The sequence below is a fragment of the Gordionus sp. m RMFG-2023 genome, chromosome 1, assembly GCF_954871325.1.
Source record: "Gordionus sp. m RMFG-2023 chromosome 1, tfGorSpeb1-WG-v2, whole genome shotgun sequence".
Lineage (NCBI taxonomy): Eukaryota > Metazoa > Nematomorpha > Gordioida > Chordodea > Parachordodidae > Gordionus > Gordionus sp. m RMFG-2023.
The window spans coordinates 69,108,281-69,135,831 of record NC_088775.1 but is presented as its reverse complement, the minus strand read 5'-3'; the positions used below and the strand labels follow the sequence as shown (position 1 = coordinate 69,135,831).

The window sequence follows — 27,551 nt, the reverse complement described above, 5'->3', positions numbered from 1 at the left end:
TAATAAAAATTCGTGAGCATATAAAATCAATGCCTGAATGAATACCTTTTTTTTAAATATAATATAACCCATATTATATAATAATATAGTAAATTTTAATCATATCGTATATTCATTTATAAATAATATATATTATTTAAATAAAATAAATCACAATTTTCAATCATTTCATGTGTCATTAAATTGATGGACTCACCATTAATTGTAACTTTCAGAAAGAATCAATGATACCTTGCAAAGAGATTATATTTTTTAAAAAAAATTGGTATTTTCATGGCAAATGTTTAAAAAAAAAATTATCTAATTTGATTTGCTCTATCGTAAAATATAAGTAAAAAATAATGTATTCCGCTTTTCGTGTTTAAAATATGATGATATATATATACATACCTGCTCAAAAGTGGGACACGCAATTATTAACTGCTCTTCATCGCTGTAATATTGGCATATAAAGTCGCGGATTTTGCAAAACGATCTTTGAGCATTGATCTTTAAGTTAAATTTAAAAAAAACAATTTTTAGTCGTAAAGTCAGAAGAGGGGGGAAAAAGGGATAGCACTAGTCTTTTTAGTGTAACATTACATTTTGAAAAAAGTAAGTAGTTATATTCCGGGTTGGGCTTTTCGGGACAAATAAAAAAAAATTGTTCAGGATAGGGATGGGCTAAAAAAAATTTTTTTATTATATCTTAAATATAAATTATCATGTTTTTTTAAATGCGTGGTGTAATTCTTTCCAGTAATCAAAATTTAGTGATAGTAATATTGCCTAAAATTTTATAAGCTTGCAATTTAATTAGGTAGTTAAAAAAGAACATCTTTATTTTAGATTTAAGTTTATCAAACTTCTTGTATAGTTTGGAAATTAAATTATTAATACTATTTTAATATATAATGAATAGGAAACGAATACATTCTGTTTATATATAATCTCCTTGATAGATTTCAAAATAAAATATTATTTACGATAAGCTGCTTTTATTATATTAAGTCATATTCTTTTGAAACAATTAAAATTCGCTAACTTAAAACAATTATCTATAAAAATTTAAAGCTTTAATTTATACGATATAACAAAACTGTTAAAATTATTTTAAATTTAATTTAAAAAAAATGTTTTGAATACTAAATAAAATAATGAGTTGAACCATATATATTTATATTTATAAATATGTAAAATTTCCCATATAAATTTTAGGAACGTTCCGGAATTATTATAAAAACTTTGCTGAAATCAGCGTTTCCAATCCGTTTTAGTTCCATACTTTCCCTTAAGTTCCGTTCCCGGAATGTGTATGAACGTTCCCATGTCATGTTTTTAACCAATACCTACAAACATCTTGATAATAATATTTTATTTTATAATATATCTACCAGAAGCAATCATTAGGTGCTTTTTGGCTTCAATTAATTTAAGACTAGACCAAATTTATGATCGGGAAGAAACAACAATCCCCAAATGTGACATTTAACAAATGGGTTATCTAGGTAAAGTCAACCCTTCGTGTTACTCTACATAAACATTATCATTTTTAAAATTATTATCCATTAATAGTATACTTAGTTACAGCTAAAATCTTAATATCTGATATTATAAAGGTTAAATTTTATTAATCCATTCCTTTTTATTGTTAATTTATTGTGAGAAAGAATGAATAAATAACTACTTTTAAAGGTTTGAATAATATAAATTCGGTATCGGGGTTGGCTAAGTACAAAGCTAAACTAATTTTGACGAATTTAGCATTTTCTTTAAACGTTTTATAAGCAGTGGACATTTGAAGCCTCATTTCTTCACCATCGGGTAGTGTAGGAGAGTTTTGCAAACATTTAATATTAGCATCATCAATATGACCATTATCTAAATAATTTAATTCCTTGGTATTTTGGGTGGCATTTAAAGATTGAGGAGAACTTTGATGTTTCCTTAGCTATAGATAAGAAAATAGAAATATACAAGAGAAATAAGTAAGCAAATATCTACTAAAGTCTTATATCTGTATAAATAATTTTTCTTTATAATTCTGAATGATATATATTTTCTTTCCACATTGTAATTAATATTCTATTCTATCCTTCAATTATCATCAGTTACATAGTCCAAACAAGTGCCACGAACGGGCCAGACTCATACACATTTTGTTCGAAGTAGGAGCAGGACCTGTTAATATCAACTATCAACAGGTGGGGATGGTCACAGCACGAATATTATTAAGGGATTTGGCTAAATTATAATGTTTGCTTAATATTAGGGATCGAATCAAAAATAATTTTTTTAAACCCAATATATGCTGAAATTTTTGGGAAACTGAGTTAACCGTTACCGTAATGACTATATGGGGTCAGCCCTCATAAATATGAATAACTTAGAATAATAGTTACTGGCCCTACTATTTTCCATTACTACTTTTCTCTCATTGAGTATTAAGTAAATATTTTTCCTAAAAAATGGATGAAAAAAACACTTTAAACTATGAACAAAAAAATAAAATTATTCCATTAAATTAAATTTGTTATTTGCTTTGAAGAAAGAACAAAAAGTGTTAAAACCTGTGTTATTAATTCGTCAATTGTTCCTGTCATAAGCAAGGAAGCATTACGAATAAAACTTTGACACATGTCTATCAAATTTTCATCCACCAATTTCCTGCTATCCAAATACCTTTCGTGAAAGCTGGGTGAACTCTGTTTACCAAAATGCATGTCATTTTTTAACATGTACTCAATATAATAGTAATTTAAACTTTTAAATAAACATAAAATTTTTGGTAATACGTTTAAGATGAATTCTAAAAATGCATTGTTTTTGAAGGATAGAAAAGCTAATTTTTGATGGTGAAACATCTTTATCGCCGCATCTGAAATATAAAAAAATTGATCATAATTTTGCTATATTATCAATTTTTATATATTAATATAAACTCTTAATATATCAGAGACCAAGATACCATTTTCACGGCCCAGATTTAAAAAAAAAATTCGGCCAGGTCAGAACTCGACTCGGATTTTTTGTAAAAAATTTGACCCAGCATAGCCCAGGTTTTATATTTTGCCCGGGTCGGATTTTTTTAAAATATTATTTTTAATAGATGTGATTTAAAATATTTGAACGAAATATATTGTATAGAGCGCAAAACGCAATAGCAAAATACGTGTGGGAGAGATTTATATTAATAGAGAAATATTTAAATGTTGGAAAGTGAAAATATATAAGTGGAAAAATTTAGAGTAGTTCTGAAGTTTAATGCTCGAAGGGAAAGAGATGTAAATTTTTACGAGTATTGTTTGATTTCCGCAGAGATGAATAGTACATGATGCGGCCAATGTTTAAAGAATTGATAAATTTTGCATTATTATAATATATCAATAAAGAGGTATGTAAATGATGAGAGTGAAGTTATTTTATTCGAGTGTAGAAAAGAGCATCATATGTTTATATGAGCGAGACAAATATTTAAAATTTTAAGCGAATAGTAAGGTGACGAATAGAAAGAATAGTATAGAAGTGCGCTAATTTGAATTAAATTATGTAGGAGCGAGAATTTTAAATTAGCGAGAGCGAATATTGATGAAACGATGAAAGCATAAAACAATATTGTGTAATAAAACAGAAGTTATTATAGATAAAAGGAGAAAATGGCGAGTGGCAAAAAAAATGTTTATGTGAAGGTGTGGTATAAAGATACGTATAAAATAACGAAGCGTTCGAGTGATGAATTCAAATGAAGAGAAAACCTTTTTTCCAAGTGAAGTTCGTCAAATACAAATGGAGTGAGTAGGGCGATAGTGGGTTGAAACAAGAAATCGGAGGCGGAGAGAAGTATAAAACAAAATGAGAGGGTAAATGAGTTGACTCCAGGTGAGGCAAAATATATTCACGGGATAAAGATTGATGGTAAATACTATGAGAGGAAATTTTTTTTTTAAACTAAGGATGTACCGATATTTTTTACCGGATCAATCATTTATTTTTATAAATAAAATCGAAATTCATTTTTATGTATATTTTTTTAATAATAATAATTAATTAATAAATATTCTGCCATATTGTTATTTTTTTGCGCATTCTGTTTATAAAAGTGTGTGATAATCTCTCTGGTGATATTGACAGTTACCATCGCCGCAGGCTGACCTCTGATAAATTGGAAATTTTGGTATTTCTAAAAAGAAATCTTCGATATATTAATGTTAAATATTATTTTAAATATTTATTTCAAATTTCATAAAATATTTGTTTATTACTTATTATGTATATTGATTAATGTTATTACTTATTATAAAAGTGATTTAACAATAAAAATATTTTATATACTTTTAGAATTGCAATTAAATTGAATATAAACTATAACTGATCATTATAATATATTTAAATTACATAAGTTATGGTATAGTTAAATCATAGATGTTATACTAATAAAAAGTATATTAATTAAAACCATTGGTATCTTTATCGAATCGGTAATCGGCCGATATCAACATAATATCGGGAATATCGGATCGGATCGGCTTCCAAAAAGTGGTATCGGTACATCTCTAAAAACGAGATTCTTAACGGTAATGATTTGCAAAGAATATTTAGGATAAAGTAGAGACTAAAATATTAGAGTGGGAGGTAGTTAAAAATATTTTATTTAAAAAGGAGATATATTCTGTTTACCTTTGAATTTTGGAATATAAATTTGAAGGAATAAAGGAGAAGAGTTTCATTGGCGGATAAAAAGAAATTTTTTTTGTAAAAGAAAAATATAATTTGGGACGTATTTAATTGAGTAGAAAATGGAATAATTTTCTTTCAAAAAAATAAAATAATAAATTGTTTTGGTTTAAAAAAAAGAGGGGGATAGAGGAGATGATGTCTTAATTTATAATGTGGAAAAGTTTATTAGATAGTGGATTTTTTAAATGAGTTGACGAATAACTAATACATGTCAAAATGAAATGAGGCTATTAAATTATCTTAAAATTTGGGATAATATTGTCTTTAGAGGTCATTTTTTAAACATTTTAATTAAAAATCCTCAGAAAATGAATTATAATAAATTATTGTAATATATCTCTCAATTATCCTCCCTTAAAATTGATTTAAAAGAAATCAGAATTTAACAATGATGAAGGGAGAAATATTTATATGAAATCAAGTATTTTTGTGTATTTCATAAGCGATAAATAGGAAGGTAATTAATGATTTGCTTATACTAAGCAATTTGAAAGAGGCTCAAAAATTATTTTAAAAATTCTTTAATCAATAGGTACAACCTCTAAGTATTTCTATCTTGCTAATGCCTGTAAAAACAAAATTTTCATAAAAACGAAAGTTAATATAGATAAGTTACACCAAATTTTATATTTATATATATATAATCACCTTTTACATTAGGAAAATCGATGATTATTTCTTTTTGGGCGAACCGGGTCTGGAAAGGGTTTATCTGCTCACGGAGTATGAGTAAATGTTTTACGAGGAAAAGCTGTGAATCTAACAAGCTCTAAATATGATTTTACAATAAAAAAATATTTTTTGATAAATTGATTTTAAAAAAATGAAAAATCTATATCATAACGTCCAAAGCTAAATAATAATGTACTAGAGCTAATCCGATCAAGTATCAGCCATTTCGATTTTTAGTTATAACATTTTGAGAAAAATATTTTTTATGGGGAATAGAATAATTCAATATTTATACCAAAAAAAATAAATATACATATAAACGAGTTATTCCAATTTAAAAGAATAAAATAATTACTAATTTTTTTTTGAAAAAAAAAATTTGACGATATAAATAATAATATTTTAACATAAATATTTTTTTATCCGCAATTTAGATATATCGGATCGGCTTCGATATTCTTATCAAATAGAATGAGACCATTGCGATGATAAATTGGTATACAAAATCTGCTTGAGAATAATGGTAAAGAAAAGAAATAATTTTTTTAAAAAAATGAACATTTTCTAATTTAAAAATTACGCTTTTATTTCGAATTAAGGAACTAGCTTTAGTCAGAGATTCCAAGCAAGCGTTTAACACGTCTTGAGATAAACTTTGAAAAACCGATTTCTGTATTTGTAAATATAAAAGTACTCATTTTTTTTTAAAAAAAACCTATTTATACTAACTTATTATGAGCATATGAAAATGAATCATTAATCTAATTTTTAAATTCTAACTTCCGTGTCTTTCAAATTTTATTTAAAATTTTTTTGAATTTCATAAAATATTTTATTGCGTTAAATTAGATAATTATACTATAAATTTTGATTTATTTATATATTATATCATCGAAAGTTATATATTTTTATCAACAAAGATACTTTTAAATTTAAATTTATATTATTATAGATAGAAAAAATTTATGACGAATTCTAATAAAATACAATATCTGTATCGAAAACAGAAAAGAATATATAATTATACATTGAACACTAGACATTTAATAGGTGATCTCAGTGATTGATTAGGGCTAAAAAAAATGGCTATATGCTGAAAATATGAGATTAATTATATACAAATCAGAGATTCCGATATGTGCAAGAACCAAAACCCGGCATTTTAACTGATTTATATAAAATTTAACCTTATATGGATTAAATTAAGGGATAATAGACTGATCTGTATATGCTATGTTTTTCATATTAATTTTTGTGATATATTATTGTTTTTTTAATAATAAGTATAATTATTCTTGTTTATTTAAGGATAGTTTTTTATAATGTAATAAAAATCGTTTTTAATTTTATATACTTTTTGTAAATTGTTTTATTCTAACCCGTATTGTTTTATAGGTTAATGATAGTCACTACCTTAAGGTATTACCTATCAAATTTGTATTTTGTTTATTTTTCATTTGGATAGCCACTACCAAATTTATTTATAATATATATTTGAAAAATCGTGATATTTTTGCAAAACCTCTGTGGCCTGGTCGGCAAGAGCGTCGCTTACCAATCCGATGGTTATGGGTTCGAACCCAGCAATCATGTTTTTTTTAAATCTAACTTGGTAGCTCCGTCCTTTGGGGGTTGATATATAGGGGGACAGGACTCGACCACGTGATTCCGTTATAATATATGTTAAATAATAAGGATCTTATTACATTTTAATAAATTTTGGTCGGTATTTAGGAAATTTGGTTGGTATTTAGATACGTTGACTTGGTATTGACTATCATTAACCTGTTTTATATAGAAAGGGGGGGGGGCGTGTTGTATTTGTCAGTTTATAAGACAGATATTGAAGCTTTTTAACATATTCGAAGAAGGTAATAATTTATTATAAATCATGTGCTTTTGTTTGTATAATATTATGGTCACGATATTTTAGAGTATTTGATTTACGATTTATAATGGCATTTATTTGATAATTGATATTAAAAAAGAGAGGTAAAGATATTAAAAATAATGATATTCATAAAAACTATTTTTTTTACAATATTATTATAAAAGACTTTTATTACGTTACTATTTTTATATTAAATTATTATCTTACATATCAAAAACATATTATTTTCCCTTTTTATTTATATTTTAAAACATCATGTTTTAAAACTATAAAATTGATAAATACATATTATTGAAAAAAACAATAATAAATGAATATTTTATTGTTTTTTCTTAAAATATATTTCGTTACACGACTCTTACTAATGCAAAATATTGAAATTATAACAGTTTTAAATTAAACCCCCACGATATTAGTCACGCTATTTTTTACACCCTTACACTTACTCAAGAGTTAATATTTAAAAAATAAGTTTACATCTAAACAACGATTGAGTTTGGATAAACATATGACGGATCTCCTTACGGTCGTGTACCAAAGACCGTACAATTCGTAGGGCGAATTAGAATATCTAGTATTGCTTAGGTAAGTTGAATTGTTACTTATTATGGACCTAGTAGAATAGATAGAACACGCTCGATTTTTACCTTATTTCATGTCATTACAAGATATAGAAAAAATATATAGTTTTTTATACTTATCTTTCTATTGATTATTTTTTTAAAAAACATTTATTATCATCTTTAATTTTTTTTCCTAATAATAAAATGTTTCATACATGCCAAAATGTCGTACAACATTTATTATAATTTTAATCTCAATGATATTTTGCATTCGAAAAAGTATTAGGATTAAAAAAATACTATTATAGGTTTCATTTTATATACCAATTTTATCATTCAAGGTAGAATTAGTCACGGCCGTTTTATCTGATATCACGCTTTCCGTATCGCTGGTGTCATAATTGTTACTGGATAATTGAGATACATCGAGCCTTTCCGACATTGTAACGCTATTTCTAGAGATATCGTGAAGTGATTTAGCCGATTTTAACGATTCGGTTATATCCTTATATCAGATACGTTTATGTAATAATAAGCAAATAATATAGCATTTCCTTCATTCATTATTATTCTACGTCCTCTTCAATTTTTCTTAAAAAATTTATTGACGCCTGTGGCAAATAAAGAACAAATTTTCCCAAAAAAAACTTTGATCATATTGAGTTTCTCAGGATAAGCTAAATCGCCTTGCGAGGGCACATAATTCCGTATGTCATTTTGCACGTAGATGTGGGTTATAAATACCAATCTTTCCCTCACGTCCCCTACCAATTTGGAAATCGTTTCGTCAAAAACGTTGATTGGTTTGCTGCCATCGGGCTGATTACTAATTATAAAAACATTTCATTTATAATCTAAAAATTAATGTTCTTTCTACATACCGATGACCTTTTTGTTTATTTAAAAAAAAACAATAAAAATTAATAGAAGCATTGTTCCATATAGCTACTATAAAATCCTCATATAAATGAACCTACTAAGAGCTTTTCCCGAATATTAAAATAAACCTTATATCATGATTCTGCTCATCTTTAAGATAATTATCCGTTTCCTCCCTCATGTCAGAAGGAAAGTTCATTTCGTCCCTCAAAACGGAACAGAGTTCGGAGAGTGTCTCTAAATGTTTGATTTTGACTATCCTAGTTTTTATCGATTCGTAAAATATGTAGCACATTCGTTCCAGAAAATCTCTTATTTTGGTATTTATTTTTCCAAGGTTAGTTTACATAAAAAATACTAATTCATAAATATTTTAGAATCTAAAAAATAAACTAAAATAAATTTTTTAATTTATTTGTGGCTATTGTTGTGAGGAAAGATACCTGAAAATAATTTTACAAGTTTAAAAATGCGTTAGTCTACATCGTTAATTCCATTATATACACTAATAGTTTGCTCATTGATTTATTCATTAAAAGTTCTTTCTTTCTTTCTTTAAATAATAATCACTTAAATAAAAATAGTTGAAGAATCAAAATGAGAATAATAGATTTATAAAAGCTCACTAGAATACCTTACCAAATAATGGTAATTTTGAGTAATGAATTGAGTTTTATATTATATAACATTCGTTGAAAGAAATTTGTATTCAATCGGTGGGATCCGATTATATAACATTTTAACTCGTAAAGATAAAATTACCTCAAATCTGGCGTACGGATACTGAAGATATGATGATAAAGATTTATTTCGTCGTTGTAAAGATTGGAGAAAAATGAACACGCGTTTCTAACCTAAAAATCATGAGCAAATTAATATTTTATTGAGATTTTTTTAAAAAATATAATTTTTATTTTTAGATGTAGTGACTCATTTTCATAATTTATTTATCGTGGCTCCATTTGCATAGACAAAATACACGAATATCATTTTAACACATGGTTTTATCATTAAATTATTTATTTAAATAAATCTTTAAGCACACAAGTTAAGCTGCATTTACAGTTAGCGTGAACGAGAATTCGCGGTGAAAAATAAGAAAATTTCATATCACATTTTTGCGTGTCGATATTTTGCGATCCTAATCACGGTGAATTTTTTGGGCGATTTTAAAATACCGATTTGTCACTGCCTTATGTAGTGTTGTTATGATTATTATGTTTTAATGGTAACTCACTGAAATTCGAGAAAATTTTTATATTTTTTAAATAATTTTTTATTAAAAAAATAATAAATATGCGATCGTCTGAATATTGGTGGAAATTTTTTGATGTAATAATTCAAAGTTTCATTACTCAAAAATTTTAAGAATTACATACTTTTTTCGTTCAATTGGCATAATTTTAGATTTTAATGCAATAAGAATTTTTTTAATTCCCCAGAACTGGAAGAAAATCTTCCACTCATTTATATATATGTGAATATTCTTATTTTCGTAATATTAAAAATTGTCAAATTTAAGTGAATTAATTAAATTTTTAAATGATATAATTTTATATATATAAGTATTTATGTTTTTCCTTAAAATTGTATATATCTACTGTGCGCCGACAAAACTATAGGCGGCCGGCGCAATTTTCAAAAAATTATTTTTAGCCGCCGTCAACAAAATCGGCGCAGTTATAAATTTTTATAACATAAATTTTTTTAATTGCTTATTATTTTTTAAAAAAAACGAATATACACTACTCTACAGATATCTCGGCATATTTTTTAATATTTATTTAATAGAAAACTCATTATAAATCCAAAATCGATTTCGTAATTTTATAATTATCATGTATAAAAATTATTTAATTTAAATTATCGGGATAATAATGATTCCCTTGAATTTAACGTCAATCCAGCGGTAAAGAAAACTCTTTCACTAGGTGTGCTAGTCACCCGAATGCAAAGAATTTTTTGGCGAGCTTGAAAAGAATGGGAAGTTTACTCTTCTTTTCTCTCAAAAATTTAGACGTCCATATCTTGTGAATATCGTTTTCCAAGAAAACTGTGGCATTCTTGTTCTAAGTCACCTAACTTGGAATCATAATTTATATTTGTTGAATGTTTATTTGCCAATTTTGTCAAATAACTTAAATTTAATAATTCATCTTGATCCTCATTAGCTATATTTACTACCTGATTACCATCATTCTCTATAAGTTTAAGAGGTTTTATTATAAATTCTGAAGCTGAACAATTTTGCTCTATTAAATACTTTGACACAATTGTCAATTTTTGAAATCTTGGATCTAAAATAGAAGCCAATACCTGGATTTGTGCGCTAGACGGCCGTTGGCCGGCAGCCGACCTTTTTTCGTTACGCCAAAAACGCTACCATTTAAGAAAATCACGCCGGCGCAGAAATTTCTTTCATATTTTACTTTTTATTCTAATAATTGGTCAACATAACTTTTGTAATTTTTTAATGTCATCAGGATTTTGATGAACTTTTTCATTATAGAATTCAATCAATCAAAAATCTAAAATTCCAAAAGTTACCATAATTTTATATATTTTTAAAATGGATGAATCTACATTTAATAATTCTATAAATAATTTTAGTATACAAACTCTGGATAATAAAAAATCCATAGTCTGGAAATTTTTTGCAAAAGAATTAGAGAAATTATTACTGCTCTAAGATATAAAACTGCAGAGGTTGAATTTGAATTCGAGGAATATCAAAGAAAATGTCTAAGTACAATAGATTTAACATCAGACATGTTAGATCTTGACCGTTTATAAATTGGCAATTCCAATGATAATAATAATAACAATAATTCCACGTATATGAAAACCTTAAAATTAAATGTCCCAAGCCCAACACGCTGGCATAGTATATTAATTATGCTAGAAAGCATATCTGGATTAAATAAGGATTTAATTAATAATGTTTTGAAAAGAATTGGGAAGCACTTTCTTAAATTATGAATCTGATCTGGTAGAAGAACTATTAGCATTTCTTTCAAAATTTAAAGAAACTGTCGAATTTCGTTCAGTATAAAAAGGGCCTATTTTAAACTTGGCGTTACTTTTTAGAAGTGAAATTGAAATACATTTAACAGTAAATGATAGTGATAGTTCTGAAATTATTTCACTTAAGGAAAATACACTAAAAAAAACTTGCGTTACGATTTCCGGGTTGTAATCTGCAAGTAGTATTATATAAGTATATTCTTTTATTTATTTTTTTAAATTATCTAGGTATTGGATTCTCTTTTAGATTCAAGATTTTAAAAATTGGCAATTGTGTCAAATTATTAAATAGAGCAAAATTGCTCAGCTTCAGAATTTATAATAAAACATATTAAACTTATAGAGAATGATGATAATCAGGTAGTAAATATAGCTAATGAGGATGAATTATTAAATTCAAGTTATTTGACAAAATTGGCAAAACATTCAACAAATATAAATTATGATTCCAAGTTAGGTGATTTAGAACAAGAATGCCACAGTTTTCTTGGAAGAAATTCACAAGATATGGACGTTATAAATTTTTGGAGAGAAAAAAAGAGTGAACTTCCCAATCTTTCCAGACTCGTCAAAAAATTTTTTGCATTCCGGCGACTAGCACACCTAGTGAAAAAATTTTCTCTACCGCTGGATTGAAGTTAAATTCAAGGAGATCATCAATGTTAAATCTATTGTACTTAGGCATTTTCTTTGATATTCCTCGAATTCAAATTCAACCTCTGCAGTTTTATATCTTAGAGCAGTAATAATTTCTCTAATTCTTTTGCAAAATTTCCAGACTATGGATTTTTTATTATCCAGAGTTAGGATACTAAAATTATTTATAGAATTATTAAATGTAGATGCATCCATTTTAAAAATATGTAAAATTATGGTAACTTTTGGAATTTTAGATGATTGATTAAATTCTATAATGACGTCAATATAATTATGATTTTAAAATAGTATAAAATAAAAATTCATAAAAATCCTAATTGACATTAAAAAAATTACAACAGTGATGTTGACCAATTATTAGAATAAAAAGGTATGAAATATGAAAGGAATTTCTGCGGCGGCGTTTTCGGCGTAACCAAAAAGGTCGGCGGCCGGCCGGTCTATATATACCTATATATTGTCAGTTTATATATTATGTTTGTTACATGTTTGTTACATGTTTGTAACTTTATATTTTAATATAATTTTTTATTTTAGAAGGTTTAAGGCGATCATATTTTTAGTAACGATATATTATATTGTAATAATATATATATGTTGTAAATTGGATAATGTGATTTTATATGTTATAAAATTTTAGATAATGGATTTACGTTGTATATAAAAAAAATAAGATATATTATTTTTTATCAGTTAACTTTTGTAAATAAAGAATCATTTTGAAATCTTATATTTAAATTAAATTCTTTATATTGAGATAAATCCCGACGAGTTCCTTCTAACGTAAAAGTCAAGCTAACATCCCCGCTTGTCAACATGGTGGAGGCTAGGGGCATATAAAGGTCAAGGTTCTACTTAAAACATTGGATCTCAAATTCATAGCGGAGAACATCGTTGATGAAGCTACAAAGAATACATAGTTTATCTTATCAATAAATGAAAGATTTGATACAAAAAAAGGTTGAAAAAAACAAAATTACACGCATTTTTGAATTGTTCAATGCTAAACCTGACAGACTTGAATCTTCGAGAGAATATTTAGACAGACTGAAAGGTTGTGGTTCTGGGCTTAATTCGGAATTAATAGCGGTTAAGTTTATGATTAATTGTCGTAATGAAAAACTTAAAACAAGATTGATAGAAGAAAACACAACAGATCTTAACGATATTGAGGATATTGTGGTCAAATGTCAGTCTATGGAGATAAATAATAATCAAACCTTTGCAGAGAAAGATTCTTGGAGAAGAAATGATGGAGCAAATTGGCAAGGCTGCTCGTCTTGGAAAGAAAACAAGCATAATTTTAAGGCTAACAACAGCAACAAAAACTTCAAAAAACAAGAAATGGTTCAAACACCTTACAATCTTAGGCCAAGAAATAAGATTAACTTTATTAATGATTTATGATTGACATACAACTTAATAATCTCAATTTTTCTTTTATGATAGACACTGGTTCTCCAGTGACATCCTTGCCCATCAAAGATTTTGAAAAGCTGGCCAATTATGAAGATGTTGAGTTGAAAAGTTATTCGAGAAAATTATTCTCATATGAAGGTTCGTTGATCACAGTCATTGGTCAAGTCAGTAATTGTAAGGTTAAATATTTTAATACGATAAAATATTTAGATTTTTATGTTTTGGAAGGGGAAGGACCACCTTTATGTGGTCAAGACTGGATCAAAGAATTTGACATAGTTTAATTCAACTTTGATATTAACACTATTAATAAACTAGATATAGGTGATAGGATAAATTTTTTAACTTTTGACAATCCTTGTATAAATAATGATAAATTTTATAAAGATAAAATGGTTATTCAGTCGATATTTACGGAAGAAGGGTTTGTTGAAGCGAGTTTTGATATTAATAGATTAATTAAAAGGTTCAATTGTGTTTTTAATAGTAAAATTGGCAAAGTTAAAAATTTAAAATTGATATTTTGTTAAAGCATGATTTTAAACCAAGATTTTTGAAAGCCAGGAGAGTGCCTTTTATATTAGAAGAAGAATTAGAGGTCACAATAGAACAATGGCTTCAACAGGGTATAATAACCCCTGTTAGATTTTCTCAATGGGCCACTCCTTTAGTATTGGTTAAAAAAAAGATAATGCTGAGAGTTTGTGCTGATTTTAGAGTCACTGTAAATCCACAATTAGAAAAGGTTGAATATCCTCTTCCAAAAATAAGTGATATAATTGCGGAAGTAGGAAATGGAAAAATATTCTCGAAAATAGATTTTTCCTCGGCATATTTGCAAATTCCTGTTTCTAAAGAAACTTCCAAATTTTTGACCATTTCAACCTACAAGGGTCTATTTCAATTTAACAGGTTACCCTTTGGACTAACAGTGTCAACTGCTTTTTCAAAAGACCATGAAATTTTTTCTGACATTAACGGGGTTATTTATTATTTAGATGATTTGTTAATTTTTGGTAAAGGATAAAGATCATTTTAATAAATTAAGAAGATTGTGAAAGAATAATGGAATTTGGGTTGATTGGAAATATTAAAAAAGTGAATTTTACAAAGATAGTATTAAATATTTAGGTTACTTAATAAGTGACAAGAGAATACTGCCAATCAAAGGAAAGATTCATCCGATAGGTACATGACTAAACCTAAGAATAAGGATGAATAGCATTCTTGGTTAGGTCTTATGAATTATTATTCGAGATTTATAGAAAGTTTTTCTAAATTGGCATCTTGCTTAAAAGAGGTAAAAAATTTTATTGGTGTATAAATGAAAGATCTAGTTTTTGTGAAATTAGAGAAAGATTATGCAATGTACCAGTTCTTGCTCATTATGATAGAAGTAAAAATTTGTTTATTTCAACTGATGCTTCTAATAAGGGCATGGGTGCAGTTTTGTTTCAAGTTGAAGAAGATGGTCATGAAAGGCCAATTGAATTTATGCCCAAAGCATGGGCTGGTGCTGAAAAAAGATATTCTATTATTTTGAAAGAAGGATTATCTGTTGTTTTGGCTGTTAAGAAATGGAGAGAATATGTAGTGGAGATGAAATTTAAAATTTTTACGGATCATAAACCTCTGGTAAATTTGTTTGGATCAGATCCGGTTAAGCTTTACAATATGTCTCCAAGGTTACAGAAATGGGCTTTTTGTTTAGCCGGATTTGATTTTGATATTAATTATAGGAGGGGTAAAGATCAAATTATTTCTGGTGGTTTATCAAGGTTAATTAAGGAAGATGTAATTTGTTTTTTTAAAGTTGATAATCATGAGAATGATGTAATAATAATTAAATTTAGAGTTGATAAGAAAAGAAACTTTGATAGATCAGAATTAATCAGAGTTAAGAAATTTGTTTTGAATGAAGGTGGAGACTATTCGCAGATTAAAGTATATAAGGCTTTGGGAAAGTTGTTGAAAGGGAGAACAAATTGTTGTTCCTCAAAGTCTAAGAAAAGATTTTCTTAAAGTGCTACATGAGGGTCATATTGGGTTGCTTAGGATGTTAGATTTGGTGGCCTGGAGTGAATAAAGATATTAAAGAAATGGTTTTTAGGTGTAACATGTGTATGGTTAATGCGCCTAAATTACCGAAAGTTAAATAAAATTATTGGGTACAACCGAACAAGCCATGGTACCGAGTATATGTAAATTTTTTTGGTCCGATTAAAAAATTTTACGGATTATGATTGATGGGTACTCTTGCTGGCTGGAGATTATTAAGGTTAAGAACATTAATTCGTTTACCGCTATTATGGTTTCAAATAATATATTTTCAAGATTTTGTGATCCAGTAGAGTTGATATCCGACAATGAACCATCTTTTAGCTCTTTTGATTTTAAAAACTTTTTAATAAAAAAAGGTATAACACATATTTGTACTCTGCATACCATCCTTCTTCAAATGGTATGGCAGAAAGAGCGGTACGCTCAGCAAAAAATATGATTCATAAATTAGGTGGCTGGGATGATAAGTTTAGATGTTTTATTAAATTATCGTAATACTACACATTCGGTAACTAAATCATCCCCAGCTTTATATTATTCGGAAGGGAATTGAGATGGAAGTGGAGTTTTTTAAAAGACAATGACTGTGATTGTAGACCTAAATTGAAAAGAATAAATTTTAGAGAGTTAACTTTAGGCAACTCTGTGTTAGTAAAAGTGGGTAACAATCAAGAGTGGCGTGTGGGAATCGTCAGTGGGAGAATTAGTAATGTCATATGGGAGATTCAGATAGATAATAAAATAATGATTGTTTACATAGATCTTAGAGGTTTTTAATTGAATTTTCATTTATTCACTTAATATTCATTAAATTTTCAGTTAGATATTTTTTTGTATTTTGCATATCAACAATATATTTGTTTTGTTGTTCAAATATGTATAAAGTATTATATATATATTTTTTAATTTTTTAATATATATATAGTGTCCTCCTAGTTCCCTATTGTGTTAACATAATGATATACTATTTTCTATATATTATATACGATGCAATATACGTTTTGTCCCAAGATATATAGCCCTTCTAGTTCTCTATTTTATTAACATAATGATATACTCTTCCCTATATATATATTAAGTCCAATGTATTTTTTTAAATACTTGATCAACTTATAGATATAATTTTCCCAATATATATAGCCCTCATAGTTCCTTATTTTATTAACATAATGATGTACTATTTCCTATATATATTATGTCTATTGTATATTTTTTTGAAAATATATAGACAGTACTCCTAATTCCCATCAATTTAATGATATAATTTTCCCAATTTATATATTCCTCTATTTTATAAAAATTATTATGTACCCCTACTTTTTGTAATCATGATTGTATATAAAAATTAAAATACAAGATATTGTTAACATGATATATTATTTCCTTTTGTAGTATTAAATTAAAATATGTTAATATTGATTGCATTTAAAAAATGGAGAAATATTTCCCTTGGACATACATGATAAGGATTCTCTATAATTTTTTTTATAGTTCCCTACTTTATTTTTACTTTCTCAAAGATCGATAAAGCATCATTTTGTTTGTACTTTTGATTGTATTATCCTTACTTAAGATATCTCTCGATTGCCAAGCAAGTTCTTTCCCTACTTTCCCCATTTTTTATATTATTATTTTTCAAGATTAATTCCCATTACATTTCTTCCCCAATACTATTTTTCTCTGATTATTTTTTTTGGAAGTGTTGCATGTTACATGTTTGTAACTTTATATTTTAATTACTTTTTTATTTTAGTAGATTTAAGGCGATCATTTTTTTAGTAACGATATATTATATTGTAATAATATATTATATGTTGTAAATTGGATAACGTGATTTTATATGTTATACAATTTTAGATAATGGATTTACTTTGTATATAAAAAATATATTAGTTTTTATCAGTTAACTTTTGTAAATAAAGAATCGTTTTAAAATCTTATATTTAAAAATTCTTTATATTGAGATAAATCCCGACGAGTTCCTATAAATTCTAACGTACAAATCAAGCTAGCATCCCCGCTTGTCAACAATGTTTATTCAAAGAAATTACTTAATTATCTACTATTTGATTTAATAGTCCTAACTTAGTAGCATCCAATATCGCACACGCCTTTTTAAATTTTTTAAATAATATACTCTATTTAAAATTTTAACAAAAAAAATTATAGTCCTAACTTAGTAGCATTTAATATAGCACACCTTTTCCATTATTAAAAAATTAAAGAATTGTGAAAATTTTCACAAGAAAAAAATATGGAATTCTTAAAACTTTTAAGTAATGAAGCTTTGAATTATTATTACGTCAAAAAATTTCCACCAATATCCAAACAATCGCATATTTATTATTTTTTTTATAAAAATTTTTTTTTTAAATATTAAAAACAAATAAAACAAAATATTTTTTTAAAAAAAATATTAAAAATTTCCCCGAGTTTCATTTAGTTAACGCTTTAAATATAAAAACAAATTTGGGATAATGTATCCTACATCAATCTAAGATATTGAATGATATATCAGAATCATGGTGAAGTTTTGGCCAACTCCAAAATGATTGAAAATGAAAATATTCAATTTCCACTCCCAAAAAGTTAGCAAATTTCAGCTTAATTTTGCCAAATTTTTTTGTGGCTGACGATGCCTATCCTTTAAAGTCTTTGTTTTAAAGTCTTATAAAAGTATAGTATAATATTAACTAATGTACACAATTTATACCGTATATTAAACTATTCTTTGGGTAGTTTTAGCTATTAAATAATGGTCAGTTTTTATTATCAAAAAATTAACATTTTCCTCTTAAAAACTTATTAATAATTTGTTTTTCTATATTTTATATTATATAGGTAATTTGACCCCAAAAGGAATTTTATAATTATAGAATTTCACGTATACGCATACAAATGGAATGTAGTTTCGCTATTTTTGACAACTAAATAGAGAATCCTTGATAGATCAATGGACCAAATTATCAAATTCACATATTGTATTTTTGTAATTATCATTGTTTATATTTTTGTTCAAAAGTTTTAATTATAATATGGCCAATATTTAATTGGCACAAATTAAAAAATAGAATATAATATTAAATTATGATATTACAAAGAAATAAATGCTTGTAGTTGTAGAATAAGCTGCCAGATTTGGGTGGCTTCTTTATTATACAACGCTTACCATCAATACTACCCATACAATTATAAAAGATTCCATTTTCTCTCATACTCCAAGGATATCCTCTTAAAATCTGCAAGAGTAGGAGGTGATATGTATTCTCACTAAAGACTGCCATATAGCCTGGCATGTAGTCACAATAATTTTTTGGATTACTGAAACCCTTATTTTGAAAAAATAAGATAAATTGGGATAGCTACATTCAGTAACTAAATATCTAAATAAAAACTTCAAGTTATAAAAAATAATTATAGATAGAAAAAATAAATATTTGTCATTCGTGCATAATTATGGAATTTGCCGTTCAATAGGAGTTTTAGAAAAGGATGCAAAACTCACCCTCTTTCCTTTTATTAGTATAAATGTTGTTTCATTTTCTCTTCATTATAATCATTTTGTAAATAAATAATATTTAATTAAAACCATTTAATTAATATAAATTCGTTTGCGAATTACCATATGTTAATTTTATCCTATGAATGAAATTCCGCTAACTTTGAATGAAAGGTTATTCTGTGTTAAGAGTAAGCGCGATCGCTTAAGCAATGTGAAATTAATCGCTAGCAAAATCACAGCTGATTCACGATTATACTTTTTGAAATATACGTAAACAACTGTGGCGATTATCATCGGGCCCAGTATTATTTATTAAACCTATTATTAGCTTGGCAAAAATTTTTCGCATTGCTTAAGCGAGTCGCGTTTACTATAAATGTAAGCCTTACTATTAACCCACTTTTCACATAATTTCTTTAAATATTATAATGGCGTAGATTTACCAAATTGCAATGATCAAAGGTGTGTTTTAGCATCAAATCGTACATGGTATTCTGTATAATAGGAAACAACAATTTTTCGCGTTTTGAAAGATAATGAAGCTTGCAATCGTTTAGTATAGAACCGATTCTAAAAGTTAATGAAAGGGAAAATTATTTTATAAATAAAAAAGAATTCGCTAATATTTGATCCATAAAAGATGAAATTTAATTAAATCCGCATTAATATTTAGGTTTATTACCTCCCCATAATCTTTTGCAAAGCAATTTTATATTTATTTATCTATTTTTTTATTGTAAATAATATGTTATATACAATTTTAGTATTGTTTAAAAAAAATATTAAACCACCCATTTCCACAAGCGATTTTAAATAATTACTAATAATTTAAAATATTTAATAAATTCTTTGTTCCTCTATTATAAAAATAAATTTCTGATTTTTTTTCATATAGAATAGTCTGAAATTATTACTCTGCTAAATATAAAGCTATATTTTTCCTTAAATCATACCCAATTGACAGCAACATCAAAGAGGAAAAAACTTACTCCTTAATTATATCCAATCGTTCGACGAGAGTAGTAATTTTTGCGGAGGCCATTTCATTTTCGTATTTCTTGGGATATTTATAGTTTTCTAGATAACGAATAAAATTTTTGCATCTATCCGTTATCAAAATCTTGAATTTAGCGTAAAACCGAACGAAGGCGTCGTCCGAATTAAAAGTATCTTTGAAAATGGGCTTCAAGTCATTTGGGTTAAAGAAAATATAAAAATAAATGTAGTCATCAGATATAAATTAAACTTACAGGAATAATGACGTATAGGGGTGAAAGAAACTGGGACTAATTGAATAATTTTTTTGTTAAATTAATCTTAATACCTATATTATTATATATTTTGATAAATAAAATTATATCACTCGAATATACCCATCTTCTCCATCAAACTTTAATAAGACATAATATTTTAAAATTTTCAATTTAAATGCAAAAATAAAAAAAGACGCAAAAAGGCCCGTGAATTCAATTATCCATCATTTAGCCCAAGTAGCCCCTTCCCCACTATATATTAAAACTAAAAAAAAATCCAGATAGATTTCGCGCATTTTATTTATCAAATGATTAGGGCGGTAGTTATAATTAAATATTGGATCAAGGGCGATATTTAAATCCGATACAATTATTATCATTGTTTTTGGTTATATATGATCGTATATTATAATTATATACAATAATTTTTATGCAATGTCTAATAAAAATAGAATTATTTTAAAAGAAAGAGTAACTAATAATGAAATATTTGTTTATTATATTATTTGCAACAAAAATTTTTAAATATAATTAAATCTTAGGGAATAAAAATAAGCACTTAATCCTTCTTGATAACGTACCAAAAATCACCTGGTCCATGAAAAAAGGAAAATTTCAAAGTGCTAGATTTGCCCATTTAGCAGTTTAATTATTTTTTTTGCAATTGATTTATTTATGACAATAATTTAAAAATATATAACTATCGGATCCGTAAATATTTTGTGGATGTTCCCGTTCTAAATCGCTAAAAATTAGGAATATCGCTTATATCTCTTAGAAATTTTTTAAAGTAAATTTAAAATTAATAGATGATAGTGAAGTAAACATTTGTATTTAAATTGAGTTTTTAAACAATCGTTAAAAATGAGGGAAATATCATCCAGATTCCCAATTTTTATCGATTTTTGATCTAGCGATTAAGAGCCTATCCTAAAATTTGGTAGTTTGAAAAATATATTAAAATGTAAATTCCTTATTTGATAATAAGAATTGTTAAAACTTCATAATTTATCCTGATTATAATTAAATGCATCATATTACATAAATACTAACATCCGAATTATAGAAATAAGACTTATCCGAGTCATTACAGCTGTTAAGATGATCTTCAGTTGTTGTTACAATATCGGCATTTGTTACATCAATCGCTTTAAATGCGTCATCAATTATTTTGAAGACCCTACTTTTGATTATGTTCAATATTTTGTTAGCTTGCTTCCAACTTTTGGCAAGGTATATAGGAGAATCCTTATAGCTCGTCTAATTATTTATGTAAATATAAATATATATTTTTAAATATCCACCCTTGTGGGATTGTAATTTCATTACAAAAATCACAAATAAATATAACAAATTTAGAATATTAATTCATTCCACTATTTAAAATGTCTTTTTTTTAAAAAAATTGATCTTAAATCCAATCGATTTTCTTGTTTTTTTTAATTATAAACTTTAGTTAGGTAAGATTAAAAATTAGGGTCATTCATAAAATAAGATTTTCATTGAATTGATATTTTGAGTCAAATTTTATATAAAAACGAAGGTACACGTAACTAAAGCTATGTTCAAATTTTAGTAACCTAGCTCTTATACTTTTGGAGATATCAAGGGTCAAAGTATAAAAAAGACCTATTTTTATGGTTAATGATTGTCATTCTATTATAGATCCACCTAAAACTACAGAATTATCATTTAATTTTTTCAAAATATTTCCAATTTTTCGTTAATGTGGCTGCCCAATTAACCTCATTTTAAAGTTTGAAATCCTTTAAAAAATAATGAGCTTTCTGATTTTTTTAAAAATTTAAGAAAATATCACTAAGACCAATCAATATCTGTATTTAAAAAAATGCAACATTTCCGCATTCATTATAATAAATCGTTTTAATATTATTTAAAATGTTTTTGTATTTATTCTGATATATTAAAGAATCTAAAAGACATAATATTTATGCAATATTTAATTTTCATTTTTCAAACCATCCAACCTCAAAATTTAATTTAGCATAAATATCTGTTACAGATTCTTTATTATTATAAAAATATTATAATACATGTTGTGATTTGTTAAATTATCTAATTATTTTGTCGCTATAATTGTTTTATTTAACACAATAAAATTTTGGTCATTTTATTTTATAAATATCGAGTAATATTTTATTTTTGGGTATAATTATATTTGGTTAAAGTTAGCCACTGGTTTTCCCGGTGTAAAAAAATGGATTGGGAATTTCAATTGGAATAGCAATATTAAAAAGTTATAAATTATTTATTTAATTATATATGTTTTAGATGGTTAACATGACAACAGGAATTTCAATTTATTTATAAAACTAACATCAATACCAACAGATTACCGATTTAACATAGACATCTAAAATCAGCTCTTGAAGTAAATATATATATATGTGCGATCATCGGGTATGGACTTTCTCTTTGCCCAACTCTTTTTATCATAACCTATAGACATTTAAATCACAGCTCATCGGACTATTGTGCGTACAAGTACGTGCGGCCTGCCCACAAAGATTTAAAGGCTCCTCATATAACTTCCCCTTATTTTAATATCAAGTTTTAGGAAATAACACCTAGCGTAGCTCTGCCGTATCCAGTAGAGGAGGTTTTTATCACGCATCACGTAAAATATATAAATGATTAATTTTTGTTTTTTTACTAGAGGTTTATAAAAACAAAAATATAGTTTTTTGTAAAAGAAGTTGTATTTTAAAATGTATAATATCATTAGTATTGTGAAATTATTAACTTAGAAATTTCAAAAAGGTAATTAAAAAATATATATTGCTTTGATTAATTAAATTATATTACAAAGCTGTTAAAGTTTCAAGATACAAAAATGTGGCATCTATATCTAGATACACTTTTATAAAAAGTATCTGTATCTAGATATTATTTTAGAGGTATCTGTACTGTTTTTAGATAAATTTTGATATAATTTCATTTTACGTTTTTTCATAATAAAATAATATCTGAATTAAATTCATTTAATAAAGTCCAAGTTTATTATGTGCCTTTTTTGATCGATTCAACATGGAATGGCCCAAAAATTTTAAATATAATTATAAATATTTATAAGTTACATAATACTGAGGATTAACGCTCCTTTTTAAAAGTAGATAGCTCCTGTTCCTACCTTCTCAAAAGGAGCTAGCTCCCGTTCCAAGTAATGGAGCACCACTCGATAGCTGCCCCTTTGATTTTCATTTTTTTTAGAAAGTAACAAAACAAAATCATATTTTTTTATCAAAAAAGTTTTCTTTATATAAAATAATATATCAAAATATCTCTAGTCTTTTATTATCTTTTAAAAGTAATAAATTTTAGCAAACAACCACACTTCTTCACTAAAACCTGTTTAGCAATACTTAACAGGCGTTCAACACGAACACTAGAGGGAAGTGGGGTATTGTATTTTATAATAATATTTTTTAATTCAGGAAATTTAACAAAAATAGTAATTTTGATATCATCATTTAAAGATGATCAATTTCATGGAATCGAAAAAAATCTTCCAAATCATTGCAGGGTTCCCGTGAACTAGTAGTTATTTTTGCATCAGAAATTTGTTTTCTTAAAAAATTAATTTATTTGTATTTTAGTTCCATATTTTGTGCCCATTTTATTCATTCCCAATTTAATTTGAATGCAGGATAGAGCAGCAATAATATTTTCATCATTATAAACATTTGAATATCTGCAATATAGCTATTTAAAAAAATAATATATTTTTTATTTCGATTTCCTCTTCTATGATGTCTGATAATATCAAAAACTATTTTATCATATATATATATAAAATGAATATTAATATAACTTACAAGATTTTCCAAGAAATTTTCAATATAAAAAGAAATAAAAATTTGATATAAAATTTCATTTTTATTGAATTTAAATTAATAAATTAAATAAATTTATTAATATTAAAAAAATAATTTTATTTATACATTAAATTTAAAAGAGCGGAGTGGCGCTCCTCCACTCCAGCCCTAAAAGGAGCTAATTCCCGTTCTCGCTCCTGATTTTTAAAAGGAGGGTTATCCAGGTGTTTTTGAAAAAGTGCAGCGCTGCTCCTTAACAACTCTGATACTGTGAAAATAATTAAGAAAACTATTACTTTTGTGGTTCTTTCTCCTATTATTATAAATTAATAAGATAAAAGGAACATAAAAATTAGTTATCTTTTTTAAAAAAATGGAAGCATCAAAACACATTTTAAATATTGCATGTTATCGTGTGAAAATGAATTGTCATGTGATGAAATTATTAATAATCATGGGTGCTAATTCTAGTTTTTTTTACTAAATATAATGGGCGTTAGTTCAAGTCACAACCATTAATACTTTGACCTAAATATCTCCAAAAAAATAGTAGCTAGGACGTCAAAATTTAAATACTGTTTAGTTAAATATATATTAATTTGTATATGATCAATAATATGTGTAGTGGGTGAAAAAATAAACAGGTGTAATAAAATTTTAATTAGGACAATTACATTAAATATATTAATATTACTTTGGAACGTAAAAATCTCATGTCTTTAGATATTTGGTCAAACATACTAATACAGCTTTCATAGCCCAATGGCAAACTCTCTGTTTCAATCAATCGCTAAAATATTATTAAAAAATTAGGTGTTTCTGTTATAATTATAATTGCTAGTGAATCACATCACAAAAACTTTAAAAAAAGTTTATAATTATCTAAATTTCTTATTTAAGAGACAACAATTAAATTAGAAGATTATAAGCCTTTTTTAATATCTACATTAGAAATTTGCAATAGGTGCTAATCCACTCATCTTACTTTGTGTAAGCAGGATAAAAAAAAATTTTTAAATGAATGGATGGGTTTTAAATATTCATGGGCAAGAGGCAGGCTTATATTTTTTAAATGTAAAGCATATTTTATAAGCCTAAGTAAAAAATATATTAAAATAATAAAAGCATGTAATCAATCAAAATTTTTAAACCAAATAATGATTGGATAATTCCCCTTGCAAAGGGTGGACAGGCATGTTAAAACCTGCCAACCTACAATCTATACCAAGTATGGTGTATATATATATATGATTTATACTTCTTGCATGTTATCAACTCGTTCAAAAACCGCCAATATTTTATCAATGTGATCCAATAAATCTTGGTACTTTTTCTAAATAAGAAATGATATATAAATATTATGAATTATCAAATGATTCAGAAATTTTCCTTTTCTATTATTCACCTTAATGACTGATGCCAGCTCTAGGGTAGTCTTATTGAAAAATTATTTGTTATTCATAATCAAGCTGAGCTAAAACGATATAAATTGTGTAAAAATATTTTGGGCTAAAAACTTTTTAAAAATCTTAGGGCTAGTTAGAGTCAATTTCTAGTTTGCAACACAATCAATAATATATTAATATAACAATTATCAGTAATGTAAACAATGGGGAGGGATGGGGCATCACAAATTTGCCTGTTCTTGTAAATATTGTTTTATCCCCCAACCCCCTCTCTCCAAAAAATGTATACAATATATCATTATGAGTAAGAATTTGAAGGAAAATTTAGTAAGTTACTTTTTAAAATAATGACTATAATTCAAAAAATTTCTAATTTTTAAAAAAGTGAAAACTCAAAATTGTTTTTATAAAAAATTAATATAGCCAAAGGCCTATAATAAGTGGACATAAAGATCTCCAATAAAATTTATGGGGAAAAAAATTATCTAATAGTGCCCCCCCCCTGATACTCCTATGAGTTATTATTTATAAAATATCTGATTCACTTTATAAATTTTTAATATACCTTGTCCAATTTAATAGATTCACAATCATGATGTAATGCATTAATGATCATATTAACTTGAGAATAATCTAATTTAATGTTTTGAGCATCTATGCAAATTTTTTCAAATTCTTTTTTAATTGGCTCAAATGTTTGAGTTTTCATATTATGAATCATATAAGAATATTCTCTAAAATCATATACATTAAATTTGTAAGGCTAATAAATTACTTGTAAGGATTTAACAAAGATGATAAATTAATTTTTGGCAATATTAACATTGACTTATAAAACTATAAATGAAGTTAATAGATATGCTAATAATTTTACCTCCATTGGAGTATCATAATGGTTTTTTGGAATATCATTATTTATAATAAAATCATTTAACATTAAACTATTTTTTGATAATAAATTTTCCATAAAATTTACATTTGAATTAGCAAAATCCTAGAATATTTATTAAATTGTAGTTTGATATCTTAATTTTACCTTTTTTATGGGTCTACCAATAGAAATTTTATTTAAGAAAAAGTATGTGTCAATATCCTGCGATTTTAAAGGTGCGATGCCTTGCTTATTACCCCCTAAATGTTCCCAATATGATAAATTTTGAGATATTTTAAGATTTTCCACATCATTATCCCTTAGATCTTGACTAACTTTGTTCATCTTATATCTAGAGAAAATACAAACTTACCTTTAAATTAGCACGACATTTGGCCTAATTCTTTAAATAAATATTTTTAATATAGAGAAAATGGAAATAGTTATTACTTATTACTCTTATTAATAATTTTTGAAATAAAAAGCTCCTTCAATTTTTAAATTAGCATTTAAATATACATTATCTTAGAGCTTATATAATATTATTAATAATAAAGGTTATTATATAAAATGATATATATTTTGAATTATTCTTAAATATAAATACTAATTTTATCAATTTATTTTTATCTAAAAAATATAATATTTGCTAAAAAATCTAGATTATAGCAATTATTTTTATTCGATTGTAAATTTATAAAATGAAAAACTTTTATTAAGTACACAAATAATACACAAATTAAGTTAAATGGTTTCTGTTCTTTCAGGAAAGGTTATTTTTAATTCTTTAATTTTAACAGT

The 27,551-nt window shown here is 25.9% G+C and overlaps 1 protein-coding gene across 4 annotated transcripts; it reads right to left on the bottom strand.

Moving 5' to 3' along the window:
• On the bottom strand, positions 1–27,134 carry LOC135931089 (conserved oligomeric Golgi complex subunit 3-like). Of its 4 annotated transcripts, XM_065467959.1 has the most exons (21): positions 26,916–27,134; positions 26,754–26,873; positions 26,655–26,716; positions 26,445–26,613; positions 25,732–25,806; positions 25,168–25,263; positions 21,691–21,897; positions 20,374–20,567; positions 19,828–19,954; positions 9,484–9,575; positions 8,850–9,032; positions 8,491–8,668; positions 8,167–8,347; positions 7,757–7,926; positions 5,969–6,058; positions 5,365–5,485; positions 2,775–2,857; positions 2,550–2,684; positions 1,667–1,930; positions 391–489; positions 1–231 (listed from the first exon to the last, which is right to left on the bottom strand). In XM_065467959.1, the coding sequence occupies exons 1-21, from the start codon at positions 27,093–27,095 to the stop codon at positions 199–201; spliced, it is 2,859 nt and encodes a 952-aa protein (XP_065324031.1). In that variant the 5' UTR covers positions 27,096–27,134; the 3' UTR covers positions 1–198. The 4 variants fall into 4 exon arrangements, with proteins under 4 accessions (XP_065324031.1, XP_065324033.1, XP_065324034.1 ...); XM_065467961.1 differs by lacking the exon at positions 8,850–9,032; XM_065467960.1 differs by lacking the exons at positions 1–231; positions 391–489 and adding an exon at positions 1,179–1,338.
• Positions 27,135–27,551: the final 417 nt, after the last annotated feature.